This window comes from Centruroides vittatus, unplaced genomic scaffold (genome assembly GCF_030686945.1).
Source record: "Centruroides vittatus isolate TY-2023 unplaced genomic scaffold, ASM3068694v2 contig_453, whole genome shotgun sequence".
Classification (NCBI taxonomy): domain Eukaryota; kingdom Metazoa; phylum Arthropoda; class Arachnida; order Scorpiones; family Buthidae; genus Centruroides; species Centruroides vittatus.
In genome coordinates this window covers 1691984-1707441 of record NW_027122249.1, presented here as the reverse complement: position 1 = coordinate 1707441, position 15458 = coordinate 1691984, and the positions used below count along the sequence as shown (strand labels likewise).

Here is a 15458-nt window from a genome sequence, read left to right as displayed (position 1 = left end):
ATATAAAACTATTTTTTAAATAGCAGAGAAAAAAAATATGAATCTTTTCTAAACTGCCACATGACAAACTTATTTGACTTTATACTGAGTAATCAAATGAGAAGTTTGTGAGGAATAAACTTGGGGATACAACAAGCTAGCTGTGCTTGTTTCTAGCTTAATATGCTTCATAAGAAATACTTAAATCTTGAACATTTATTTACCATGGACTTGAGATAACATTTGAAACTTTAAATAAATACACAGGAGTATAAAGTTACTGGAATTATGATATAGCACTGTAATGGACATATGGAAATGCTTACCTAATCACCTTCAAAATAGGACCCTACAGCGCACACACACACTTGCCCCATTGATCCTGCCATTGTTAGAAGCACAATTGGAAGGCTTCTTTTGGACTGTTTGGAAGTTGGCTATTGCATTTGATTTGATTTTCTTCAGGGTTGAAAAAATACATCCCCTCAAAACCCATTTTCAGCATAACAGCCAAAATTAGAGTGAGATTCATTGAGTATAGCAGTTGGGCAATAATGGGAAGTCTTGTTAGCAAAGAATTGTTACACGACAAGCATTGAGTGATTTGGTGCATTAGCATGATGTAAAAATACCATCCTCATTTCATAACTGTGGAGAACTCAAATTGAATATAATGGCTGAACTCTCGAGTCTCCCAACAGTCCCTCTTTTAATGCCAGGATTGATAGCACAAGTGGATATATTCCAATGGATCCTACTTTGAAAGTGATTAGTAAACATTTCTGTGTGTTCTACTATTACAGTACTATACCACAATTCCATGAACTTTCTGGCTGCCCATGTACATTGGTGACATGTGACAAGCCAATCAGGCACCACTGACTCCAAGCCTACAAGAAGCCAGCTTTACTCACCAGAAAAATGTTTTTGAAATTTATCATTTTTCTCATCCATTAGACCTGAGTAGGAATGTTATATTTATGTTAGTGTTGAATCTCAGATATCTTCACATTTACAAATATGTATTTTATTCTGTTTTGTTCTATATATCTACAGAAGAAAAAAAATTGATAAATATTCCAATATATATCAAGTGTAAAGCTGATTTTTGTTTTTTAATCAAATTCAACAACTTCATTGTATTCTTTGTGTTGTTTGGTGTAAGAATTTGTTATGCATATAAATTCTACTTTAATTATTAAATGATTTTATGCTAGGATCTTTATACTTAGAACATATTGTGGTTAATGGTGACTGAATGGCCAAGAACGTAAAGCACTCTGACAGACCTTGGGACCTAATCTGGAAGGGCTAACAAAACCCCACAAAATCTTCAGGGAGTGGCTTTGTACCAGATACTTGGGCTCCATTCCTCATCACCTGGTTGCTTGTTACAGGATTATCCATAAAAGATCCTTTAGCATTCATGGAGCAGGAAAAATTTCATTAATACCTGTTATTATTCACTGAAGTTGAATTATTGAAAATTATTGTAAAACAGCAAACATAATATGATTAATAACAGTACTTGGTAATGATTCCAAATAAGAAAAATTAAATTTAATGCAGTGACTTACAAAATGCATTTCATGACTGCCTCAAGGAATTTTATGTCTTGTGGAATCTCAACAATTCCATTATTATAATGAACTTTGTGACTAATTCAACAAGAATCAAAGACATTGCTAATCTTAAAATATGTTTTTTCCGATAACATTGGTTTACTAATGCTAGTGTGTCTGTCGGAACATTCTTAATATTATAAATTTATAGTTATATATAAAGGAAGTCTTTATATAATGTATTCCTAAATATTTGTGCAAATGTTGAATGTCAAGCAATTTTCTAGAGTTATACAGAGTTGTATGTCATAAACAGAGTTTTGTTCCTAGAAAACTAAAAACGAAAACTATAGAGTTTCTTATTAAGCTAGAAGAGTTTGCTTTTTGCAGTGATTAAGTAATAAAACTTAAAACATTATTTAAAATGTTTAAATCACAAATTAAACATGAGTTAGGCAATAAAAATTAATTTTCATAAAAGATTTTTGCATAGAAAGCACTGATAACTTTTTATAATTTATGATAGAAAGTATTATTAGCTCAATATTTTTGTTTGTCAGCTCAAAACTATACAAAAAAAAGCATATTTGGGCATATGAAATACAAGTTATGGGTATCAAAGTATCATGTGAAAAAGAACAATTTGTCCAAAAGACAAATGTCTAAAAATTGAAGACTGCCTGTAATTTTCATCTTAGAATAGCTCATCTTTTCAATAGTAAAATAATTATTTTAAGTTAATTTTATAAATGCTAACACTTTTACAAGGTAGGGCAAAATGTATAGCTGGATATAAATGAACAACAAAACCACCACTGGATGAATATATTTCAAAATACTATCAGTACACAGCCAAAGATATGCCATCTGCATATCACAACCTACAAAAGTCAGTCCTGAATATTATGCCAGGTAGGTGGTCACCATCACGAGCAACATATTCTTCCAAGTGCTGGATGAAAGCTTGTATTTCATCTGGCAATGTATGTACACCAATCGATAGAGTAACCATTGCAGTTTTGTCTCCCATCCACATTCAAGCATCTTTTTGTGTACTGTCTTTAGAAGTGTGGTAAACAAGAATTGCACCTCTGCAATAGAGAGTGCATTTTGTGTTCTACAATTCACAAAGTTAGAATCATTCATTGTTTTTCAAAATGAGTTTTGCAGACAGTTTTAAAGAGATCCACCTTGTATGGCAAACCTTGTGCAGTGACGACTGATTCCAAGTTTGCGAACTACAGAACACAGAATGCACAGGAAGCACAGTACATGAAAATCCACCTTGAGATCCACCTTGTATGGCAAACCTTGTGCAGTGACGACTGATTCCAAGTTTGCGAACTACAGAACACAGAATGCACAGGAAGCACAGTACATGAAAATCCACCTTGAGATCCACCTTGTATGGCAAACCTTGTGCAGTGACGACTGATTCCAAGTTTGCGAACTACAGAACACAGAATGCACAGAAAGCACAGTACATGAAAATGGTGACTCTGTTTCAGAGTCACCATTTTCATGTACTGTGCTTTTAGAGGTAATAGACAAAAAGACTTTTGAATGCGGATGGTAGATGAAACTTGGACAGTTACTCTATTGATTGGCGTTTGTTTCATCCTTCTTGGGTAATAATTAACATAATTACAGTAATTTAAATTGGTAGTTTTTTTTTTTTTTTGGAATACCTTGTACAAGAGCATCTTTTGTGTGACCAAAAGTTGCAAATGTAGTCCTAGCTCAAAAGGTAAAGAATTACAGATTTAATATACAATAGGCCCCTTTAACCAATTTAGTTGTTTCATTGGAATTAACCAAATCATGAATAATGATACAGAACTCTTCAAAACCTGTCTTAGGTGAACTATATATATCTTAGTTCTGGACCAATCTGTAAACAGATCATATACTTTTTCAAATACAGTAAGTTATCAAAATGAATAAGACAAAATAGGAAACAGTGAAATGTGATAAAATATGCATCATAATGCTATTCAGTAGACAAAATTATGTAATGAAGCTTGCAAAACTGAATTTTTCTGCAAACTTTGCATATAAAATAGATAAACTCTATTTATTGTGCAGAATTTAACTATAAAAATATTCATGCAATTGTTTATCAGCCTTTGCAAAATAGCATTAGGTACCACAGAAAATTTCTTTAAAACACTGTACAATATTGCAATTATAAATGACATATAACATATCATTCAAATGGAAGTAAAATGCACATTTGCTAATGTCTATCAATTCAGTGTTTAGCTTCTGATGATGAGAAATAGAGTGACAGTCAACTCGTATAGACTCGACTGTCTTCTAATCCTCGTTGTTAGCGGTCGAATGTTAAGCACAACAATAGACATCGAATGTCATTAGTATGTATTTCACTATTACATAGAAAATTTTAAATATGGACAGAAGCTATGGAGAGCTTCATGTTAATTGTTATTTATATTAATTTATCTTTGCTTTATTACCAAAAAATAAGTTCATATTTTTGTAAATAACATAATAATTGACATTATAGGTGTTTACATGATATGAAATGCAAAAGGTAGAAGATAATTTAAAGTAAAGTCAGAATAGTGATTTTTCTTGTGAAGAAAAACAATTCTTAGAAAATGCATTGTCGTGTTTGAAACAGATATAACAAAATTATACTGAGGAGAGTTGTTTAACAAGTTGCGCGCAGTTGTCTTTTTATTTCAAAAGAAAATATTTGCTTTGAAATAAATGTTTGTCATCAATATAAAAGATAAAAGTGCCAACAAATGTTTATGGTTATTACTTTTCTACTGAGAGTTCTCTTTGCCTCACATAGACCGTTACAAACAAAACCTTGCTAAATCGATATTTTGTTGTTCTATTTAATAAAATTATTAAACTTATGACAAACAGAATTTTCCATAATTTTAATTTATGCTTTAAACACTGTTTACACAAACAAAACCATTGACTTTTAATAAATTATTATATATGATGGGGTGGTCGTCTGTTGTTGCAATAGTAACCATATACTGCCTATTGGAAATATGCAAGAGTTGTCCTCAATTGGAATGGTATTACATATTATATTTAGTTAAAATACTATAGCTATCGGTTATTGCTGTTACTTTTCAGGCATTTTATAATTGGCTAGGTAAACATTTGACTTTATGAATGCACCCTTAGCTTTTAATTGCCCATTTGAGGTTAAGTTTTGAGTTACCTTATAAACTGTGTGTATATTGCATTGCATAATTGTTACGAGCCACACTTAGGCCATCAATATGCAAACAAACAGTAGCAATCAATTTAACTAGAGTTAATACGGATGATTTACAGGGTATAACTTTGCCAATAATTAAATTATTGAGCTACTTGATTTGGCAGAAACTTATTTAATTTATAATTATTAACCATAGCAAAGACGATAATTTAATTGCATACCTTTCTGTCTTTGAATGACTTATTGTGATTACGATACATTTCAAATATGAAATTCGGAGAAAACTATGGAAAATGTCTTTATCTTGCAAATACAGTAGTGTCTCTGAAGTTCGTCATTTGCCATTCCAACATGTTGAGTAATCTGACACTCCATAGGGCAATGCACATGAAATTTTTGCATTAACACTTATCAATGTATGCAATAGAAAGAAAGTAATGTACAGTATATGTAAACTGTCAGTTGCTAGGTGTTTGTTACACATATGGTGTGATTACATAAACTAAACTGTGAATTAGGTGGGTTTTTTTTTTTAAACTGTACATTACATATGTACATATGAAATCCAATAATCCAACACCCACTAGTCTGATACATGTTAGATTATGGAAACTCTGATGTATTTCCATATTTTCTTATTATAAAATTTTAATATTAAAATTTTATAATAAGGAATTGTGTATATAATAAATGATTTTTATTGAAATATAGAACATCATATTCTTTCTGTAATGTATTTAAGAACGAATCTTGTTAACTGGTGATTTGATTAAATGATAACAGTTCAATGGACCAAAAATGTTCAACAAATAAAATGTTTCAGGAAGAGGATTGAATTGTTACCATAAATATAAGAATTTCTAGTAATTGCAATTTAGTTTAAATATATTAAATTAGTAAAAATTTACCTGATAACTTAATGTTCAAAAATATTAGTTTAATACAGCTATCAAAATAGGTAATGCATTTGCATTGTAAGTAGAAGTTACAAGGGTTTGAATCAGGCTTCACACCATTCTTCTAGAATTCCTAAATAATTTAATTAATTTAGCCTAATTTCTAATTACTGTATGTACTCAAGTGGATACAGCCACTAAATATCAGTCATTGATTATGAGTTTGCACCCAGCTAAAATCCCATGTGGGATTTTCCAGATTTTCTTCATGTGTCTGTGGACCAATTTTTTGTAGTAAATTCTTTTGGTGTGCTATATCATTACAAGACGTTGGCTTAATTATCTGTCTTTAAACTAAATTTTTTAGTTTAATTATTTTTATTTTGGCACAATAGTTTTTCCAATTTAGCATCATTAATGCCCATTTATTCTTTATGTCAGGACTCTAGGCTAGTCAAATCAGATTAAAAGGGATAAGATAATAGCTATTGCAATACCCTGTTGTCTGCAATAGTAATATTGTTTTTTGATTCATTTTAATGATCTGAGAACAAGTGTATTCAGGATATGTGCTAACTGTTCTATACGTAACTCAGTTTATTAGTAAAATTTGATGAATTTTGTCATTTAATTAGTTTTATCTTGCATTCACTTCAGAAAATTGAGTTAAAAATATATTTTTATTTAGAGAATAATTATAAAAATCTCTGATATATAACTCAAAATGTACACAATATACTCATTATATCACTCCTTCAGATATATTGTGATATTTTCTTCCAAATATAAAAGTGGTTTAGCCAATAATAGGTAGATATGTTAATTATATTGCACAGTCCAATATATTTCGTATTTGGTTTGTACCCCTATGTACACAATATAGTAGGTAGCTACTGTATATTAAAATAATAGATTTATAGAAATTAGACTTTCTTGAAGAGAAAAGTGACGAGTTTATCGTCTTTGATACAAGATATGGGACTCGATGTACCTGAGACAAGGAACCCCCTCCAAATGATTCTTGCCCTTTCAGATTTGTTCCCATTGCCCTAGAGCAGTAGCCAATGCCTTAACTACTCAGCCATCTGGCTGTAATTAAAATTAAAATATTAAAGAGAATGCTTTGCATTTACTAATGATACCATCTATTTTTGTTGAATCTATTAACTAATAGAATTTTCTTCACAAAGCAAAACTGATATAAAATGTACTAAAAATACATTATCTTTTTTATGCTGGTGTAAACTGGCAGTCATACTTTGCAATTTTCAGTCGTACAAAAAAGACCAAGTGACTTGCCATCAAATAGCAAACACATTTTGAAAACTGTTCAAATACAACTGTGTGCAAAAGATAAAAGTTTACTGTTCTGATTCTGTTGGCAAGCATGCAGCCAACAAGTAAATACTTTCTTGTTTATCATTGTAACTGCAGTGACATTCCATTAACCTGGCATCATTCGGACCAACAAGGTGCTGCATCATCAAATATGCCAACTTATCGGACGATGGAATTTTTTCTGGTTTTTTCAATTCCCTGGAAACAGTTTTACATAACTTAGCATGTAAAACTACAGACTTGCCTTTTATGATTGTTTAACATGCCATTTCAGTTTTTCCAGATTATTCCTACTTTTGGTTAGGAATAATTTGTACACTTTTATCTATATCTATTTATGTTATTTTTAGTTTTAATTAACCAGCTACCTAATTACATATAAATACAGACAAATACCCATTGCACCAATACTTCTCCCAAAGACAAGCTGACATACCAGCCGTGTTAACAGAATTTCACTGTATTTGAAATGGTTTAGTTAAACCCTTACTGGAATCTAGAATGTGGAGCAATGTTTCATATATAATGCATGTATATATATATATGTAGATGAACAGCACCAAAGTTGAATCCCTACTCCAAACTAATAAGGGGTAGAGGTCTTATAGCCATAATCATGGTCTAAAAGATCTGCATGGTAGTGGCCACTAAGGTTTTATAGTGTTTCATTAAATTAATTATGGATTTTAGTCAGGTGTTTGGTTTTTTATTTATTTATTTGTTCTCCAGTTTTTAATTATAGTTCGCTATAGTACTAGCCATTATTAGAATGTTGCTAACGAGTTCTTAAGCACATTTCACTGTGTTTTGAGACCCTCACAATCGATCCAGATGTGCAGTTTGTAGTCATAGTGGCTTGTATATTCACACAGGTAACAGCATCTTTGTGTGCTTTAAATAAAAATTTTGTGTGTTTGTCATAAATTGATATAGCTTAATAAAAAAATTATTTTGAATTTGTTGTATTACATAAAATATATTTTACTTAACTGTCTATAGTCCTTTATACCTATCATATTTTAGAGATATTTGTATAAACAAGTGAGTGGATAAGAGCATTGAATGTTGGTAGTCAGTTACAGGTTTGTGCCACACTGACAGGTTGGTCAAGTGGAGTTTCCTGAATTTTTTTTATATTTGTAACATCTAAATAGGAGCCAGTTTTCCATAAAATGTCCTCTTTGGGAGGCATTGGCCTGTAATGGATTACCAAAGTGTTACATTATCATATCCCATTTATATGAGAATCAAAGTGAAATAATCTATTTGTCAGAGTAGAATCACAGTGTCCAAAACTATCAAATTACTACTGTTAGCATAGAAAAACATCCAGTAAGCATAGTGGAGCCATACACAAAATCTGTAATTCTGGTCCTCAAAATTTTAAATCTCCAACTCTTTTGTAAAAGTCCAATATGGTAAATGGTACAATAAAATAGTTTATTACCACTGTGTGAATTATCAAGCAACTTTTTAGATCTGTAATAATCTATAATTAAGTATAAGTCTAAATAGAATGAATACTTCAGCCCATTTACAGGCTTTCATCGGGTTCTTATGTGTTAATCCAGTGTTTTTTGACCTTTTCTGTTTCACGGCACACTCAAACTTATAATTAAATTTGTGGCACAAATTTATGTGGAAAAAATCATGTGATTTAAAGTTGTGTTTGTAAATATTCTGTTGCCATATTAATTGCCACTTAACCTAATTATTTTTGTCTATAATTTTTGTGAATTAAATAAAACAGTATTGTTGTTCCTTAAAATAGTAGCAGGTTACATCAATAGTATTTAAATTAATAATTTTCATTTACATAAGAAAAGTAATTAGCATTAAGTTTTTATTTGCATTTAAAAGTGGTATGATAATTGCCTTTAGAAACCTGCCCAATGTCATGCTATTTCTAAGATAAAATGAATTACAACAAGTTTTGCAGCACACCAGTTGAAAATCAGTGTTAATCTATACAGAAATGGTTTAAATTATCAAACATTTTAAAAATTATAATAGAATATGTTAATGGCAATATTTGATTAGATGATTTAAATAGTGACATTGAATTATCTTGGAACAGAATACAATAAACTTGTATTGGTTAATGAAGATTTGATCATGGAATCAGAGTTCATGCTTTACTTTTGTAAAAAGTTCTTTAATTTTATTTGATAAACCAAAGTTTTTTCATGCAGATTGTCTTCCTTTATCTGTTATGGCTTTCTTTTGGATAATGTAGATTGACAAGGAAGTTCTCTTTACTCTTTAAACAGATGCATGGAGGCAGGAAAATTAAGGTGAGGTCAATGCCAGGTCAATTGCCCATTTTAATTGTCCAGGTCAAAGAGGAGAATGACAACAGCAGTTGTCGATATTCCTCATCACCTTAATTTTACTGTTTGTGTGCATCTACCTTTCTTAATTTTGACCAGTTTCTCATAACAAATTATTGCTGAGGCATTTTAAGTACCTGCCATTCTGAAGTACCAAGTTTGATCCCAATCAATTTGGGTATAGATTGACCCGGACACATCTGGCCCCCTCTGTGGCTATGCAATTGGTCTATTCCACTGTGATCAATCGGCAAGAGATGAGCATGATAAAAGATCCTCTTAGTACCTAGAGTGGAAGAAATTAGATTAATTTCTAAAAATATAACTATTTACATTTAAATCCTGCAATATTATTTGATGGTAAGAAATTTTATAGGTGCCGTCTTCATTTTTGTTATAAAAATTTTCTCAGAAATAGTTTATTCTCTATATATATATACCAGCTCAAAAAAATAATTTAATGTTGAATTAATTATTATAAATGGTTAAATCTCAAATAATTATTTTAAGTGAGTAAAAATATTTTAGATTTATTATTAAATACAACTTATTTCTTTCCACTTAATGCTCTTAATTATTAAACAAGTAAAGGTTGGAATTAAACGACAACTGTTATCTTACAGAGAAAATGTGACATGTATTGGCCGAAAGAAGGAATTGAAACGTATGGCATCATTCAAGTTCGGCTGATAGGAGAGCTTAACATGGCCACGTACATTCTGAGGACTTTCATTATTCGAAACAGTAAAATCAGAAAGGTAAATAATGATAATAAAGTAATGACACACATATATATATATATATATATGTGCATATTATTATTATTCTTATTATTAATTTATAGAACTGTTTTGTTTTAACACTTACTGTGCTGGTTCAGTTGACCTAGTTCCTTACCTGTGTGCTGCAGTGGCATGCTGTGACATTTGATGATAGGGAAGCTGTGTTTCTGTAAGAAGCTGACTTACAGGGGCTATCAATTAATTGCGCGTCAGGGCCCGTTCGTATTCCTTTGTTCGATAAGCCAGTAAAAACCGTATACTTCTTTAAATGTATTTTTAATAGATTATCTGACGTACTTAATAAATAAGAAAGTTCAATATAATTACCTCCGTTATTAGATTCAATAAATTCCCTATGCCTTCTAAATGCCAATTCTTGCTTTGAGAAAAGACAGATAACATTGATTAATTTAGATATATCTATTAATCGTAATTATCTTGTTATAATTTTCAATATTTATTTTATATTGTCTACCAATGTTAAATTCTATTCCGCTTTGATTTTCAAATTGCTTCAATTTTATGAAAGAATCGTCATTCGTCATAAATTTTATCGTCAAAATGTCGAAATTTTTTTGTCAACGTATTTATATTTAATTTAGGCATTGGTCTTTCTCTTTTAATAATGTTTTCTTTTTCATTATATGGTCTTCAGCCAAAACTTTTTTGAAATAAATTTTTTAATTACTAGCCACGATATAAGGACTAAAATTAAAATTATCAGAAAAACTTACTTGGTAAAACAAAATGTGATGAATATGCATACCTAGTACAAAAAATTCTTCAATTGTATGAATATACTTTTAAAGAAACTTATAATTAAATATAACTTTGTGAAGAAACGTACATAAAAATAACAAAATATTCTTTACTTTTTAAATCTTAAAACAATCCACTTACAAGTTAGTGAAATAGCTCCCTATGAGTGGCTAATGAATGGAATCAGAGACGATCCTGGTAGGTGTGTGCGTGCCAAATCCCGAGGGTGCCGATACCGGTCAATGTCAAATGCCTCTTTTGACGCATCACTAGTATATATCAAAGGACATGACAGGGTTGTTGTAGATTTTAAACGTTTCTCACCATAGCTGTAAAAATCTAAATATGTTAAACTTAACAGATTGTCTGTCGTTTGTTTTCTAACTAATTCATTTTAGGACCAAGTGTCCACGGAAATTTCCAAAATTTACAACTTTTTGGTCACTCTCATTGAACTGGAAAAATTTCTGTCTTTATTACATCTAATATTACGAAGAGATCAGACCCCACTGTACTCGGCAAGAGATTGGTTCGGTTAAGCTTCTGTTTAAGTAAAATTTCGGTTCTTTCATCGGGATTTTATTTATGTTTCTAATTCCCTAATTGCTTAATTATTTAACTACTTCTTAAATAGAAATAAGTTGAAACCAGTTACTTTGTACTTGAATATCTGTAGTCTCGGGAAAACAGTGGAAAGACAAATTTTTATGACAACGGATATATAAATCGTAAATTTAAGGAAAATAAATTCTAGAGCTTTTTTTTGTACCTTGTACGTCTCATTCATTAAGTTTGGTTGTAAATGATGCTGCCAAAGTAACAATTAATTTTTTAACACTGTGCTAGAATTGTACACGTTTTTTCTGCATCCCCTTAGAGATGGGACATACTAAATCGTAATATCACCGGTTTAACATTGAAATCCGTAAGTAATATAAGATGGGAGAGCAGAATAAACGCAAAATAAATATATCAAATATTTTAATGGATTTTTTTTAAACTCCTGTCAACTATACAGAACTATCATAAAAACATGCCAGTAAACTCCTATCGGTTGGGTTAAGTTATAAATCTAGTCTAGGATGGGCAACCTTTTTTATAACATGGGCCAGAATAAATTTTACGTTTTTTTCCGTGGGCCGTAGTAGTTAATTGACGCCTTCTTGTGACTTGTCATTTTTTTAGTCTGCAAATATGAAATAAATAAATAAAAAGTTAATTACTACATTTATTTCTCTTATCATTTTTGAAAATTACAAAGAATTGGAAAAATTTTCCAATTTAATAATCTATTAAAGATCTCGCAGGCCACAACCGGTCCGGGATATAAAATTAGAAGACTTTATGTGTGAAGCATCTACCAGCTAAACCGGGTGAGGTTGGTGCTCTGTAAACCGCATGTGCCAATACCTATATAATCTGGCTGATTGAGAACACCTGGTTTCGACATTCCTTCCGCCACTGAATTATTCGAATATACAATAGCAATCTTATCATTTTTTTCACATGTAGTATAGAAATTTGTAAAAGATACATAATGCAGTTATAATAAAATATTACTTTTAATTAATGCAAAGTACGTTAAAATATGAAAATTTATATTTTATAAAATACAAGGGAAGGTCATTGGAAGGTGGAATCGGCACTTCCATCACTTCCAATGACGGTACGCCACTGGTGTCCTGACTGATTTAAGCAATTTTACAGTATTTTCTACTGAAAATAGAAAACGATTGATTAAAGCTAGGTAAAAAGTAAAAACAGTTTTTGATATTGGAAACATTTATATGTACAGTACAATACTCAATTTTGATGAGGGCTTTATTTTTATGTATTATTCTATAATGTTATCTGGACATGTTTTAGAGATAAAGATAAAACGAAAAAAATTGAAAACCGCATTATAGCTTTAAAATTTGTATTTTTATATATGAAACATATAGTACATCAATGAATTTATTCAAAATAATGATGTACTTATCAATATTATTAGTAGACTTTTTTCTGACCGTAGCTGTTTTCATAATTGTGTGGGTTTGGAAAGATGGCATTAGCACTATCAGAAATTTAGGAATTCAACTTTTGTATTGATAATGTCTAAAAACTATATAAATTGTGTAATATTATATAAACTATACAGGTTTAAAATAATAATGAAGTTACGTGGCTTATTTGTATTTTTTCGATCTCAGTTAGGCCTAAATCATAATAGCGACATTTTGTCAGATAAATCAATATAATCGGCACTATATTTGTTGATTTTTTATTAATGAATTCAAACAATTATTAGTTAGTATGTTAATGTGCCATATCTAAACTTAACTTATATATAAAAAATAAAACAACTTGATATTTGCTTGCAAAATATGGCAACAAAACTCCAAATCAGACGATGATCGTGATTGGAGAAAATCGCTGATATTTCAAATTTCTGCAGACACAGTAATTTACACAGTAAAATACACAAAGAAATCGTATTTTCATTGCTGAAAACGTATTGTTATGTCTTGAAGCTAGAAATTACAGGCTATATCGACAAATGTAATATTATGTTTTTTGCATTTTGCAAAGGAGTGCATAAAACATAATATTATGTTTCTAGCATGGTAAGTGCTAAGAGTTATTTAAAAAAAATTCAAATAGCTGAATAAAATAAAAGAAATATTAGTTAAAATTGAAGACTCAAAGTTTATTGAAATAGTCATATTTAATTAACTTTCATGTTCCAAAATACATTTTGTAGAAAAGATTGGGTCATTACAGAATGTATTTTGGAACACAAAAGTGAATAAAAGGTAACTGTTTTGATGGACTTTGTCTTCCATAGTGGAACCTCACTTAACGAGCACATCTCATAACAAGTAATTCACATAATGAGCAAAACAAATTGTTAAAAAATGACTTGCTTAAGAAGTGACGTTTCGCATAACAAATGACAAAGAGAAGGGAAGTCCGGATTGTGGGCATGCTACATTAGTCTGTGTTTAGCACTTGTTCTGCTAGCATCTTAGTGTTGCTCGTGATCACACATTTTTTCAAACTTGTGTTCAGACATATTACATATAAACAACCATAAACATAACATCAACAACCATAGCCTGTTATATAATAAACATGCCAAACGATATGCCGAATTCTTGGGCTATGTAAAGGCTATAATTAAATATTAGAAATTGATTAATTTGACTAGAGGTAGGCAGTTATGCTACCATCTTGTGTTAAATTTAATGACCAATTCCAAATTAAATTTTAGAAATGTCTAAATTAAAAATTAATTATTTATAATTATTAAATTTAATACAAGATGGAAGCATAACTGCCTACCTCTAGTCAAATTAATTAATTTATAATATTTAATTATAGCCTTTACATAGTCTGAGAATTTCACATATCATTTGGCTGTTTATGAGACATTTTTTTGATTTTTTTTTTTTTTTATTTTTTTCTGCAAATTGAATTTGCATTTCAGGTTGGTTCATTTCGCACTAGAAGAAAAGATGATGATTCACACTCCTTAACAATAATTTTTTTTGAATAAACATTATAGATAAAATATTTGAGTATGTTTTTCAGCATGGAATGCATTTTCATATTTTACATTAATTTATATGGGAAATATTGTTTTGCTTAACGAGTGTGTCACATTACGAGTAAGATTCTGGAACGAATTATGCTCATTAAGTGAGATTCCACTGTATTTTAATTAATTAATACTAAATTTTACCATCTGTTTAAATTTTGTAAATACATGAAGTAAGAAACTTGCATTTATCCTACACTTCTGAACCCTTAAACTTTTGTTTATGTATCAGTCGATGTTGGGAATTATCTGTAGTAATTTACTTAGAAATTCTGCTTTATCTGACAATTATTTGACATGCTTTTTATATTGCTGTGCTGTATGCATCCATATACTATTTTTCTGGTTCCTTTTATTGCTATATATATCATCAAATCATTAATAGCCTTACATGTACTTCACTGTAAACAGAATAGACCATCAACAGTGAAATGATTACACTAGTTTAATACAAAAAAGCAGTTTTTACCAACTTATATGTTTTAACTGATTTTGCACAGGACTGTTTGAGGCATCTGATTCAGTGATGCAATCAGAAATTATGTATTCCATTGAAAGTTTTCACAATTCATACTTATTTGTTTAATAAATTTCAGCCTACACACCTATAGTTCACAGACTGCATCACACATAACAGTACTTATGATTATATCAATACTACAAAAAAGTAATTTTCCATTCACAACAAAAATGTATCAATACTTAATCAGCCAGAATTTTCACTACATTGATTCCTGGAGTAAGTGGAATCAGTAGTGTGAAGCTGCAAGCACCAACAATAATCTGCTATCATATGTTTGCATTCTGTCTATCTTGATATCAGGTATTGTGATCTTTATGCCTTGGTAGAAGCACTTGCTTTGTTCCTCACTTATGGAACCAAGGTTTGAGGGAAAGAAATTTATGTGGATGTGCAGAAAACACACCTTGACTCTCGTGTTTATTCCTAACTTCTGAAAAGCTGTCAATAAAGTTTCAACTAAAACCTCATAGTTGTCTGCTCTGAAGTTGCCAAGAAAGTTTG

The 15458-nt window shown here is 30.3% G+C and overlaps 1 protein-coding gene across 5 annotated transcripts in view; it reads left to right on the top strand.

Annotated features, from left to right (window-relative positions):
• LOC136977281 (tyrosine-protein phosphatase 99A-like) overlaps positions 1-15458 on the top strand; it is a 59429-nt gene that overhangs the window by 35550 nt on the left and 8421 nt on the right. For all 5 annotated transcript variants that reach the window (XM_067272744.1, XM_067272747.1, XM_067272746.1 and 2 more), the window contains one exon: positions 9937-10071. In XM_067272744.1, coding sequence (XP_067128845.1) covers positions 9937-10071 — 135 coding nt within the window. The remainder of the gene's footprint in view (positions 1-9936; positions 10072-15458) is intronic.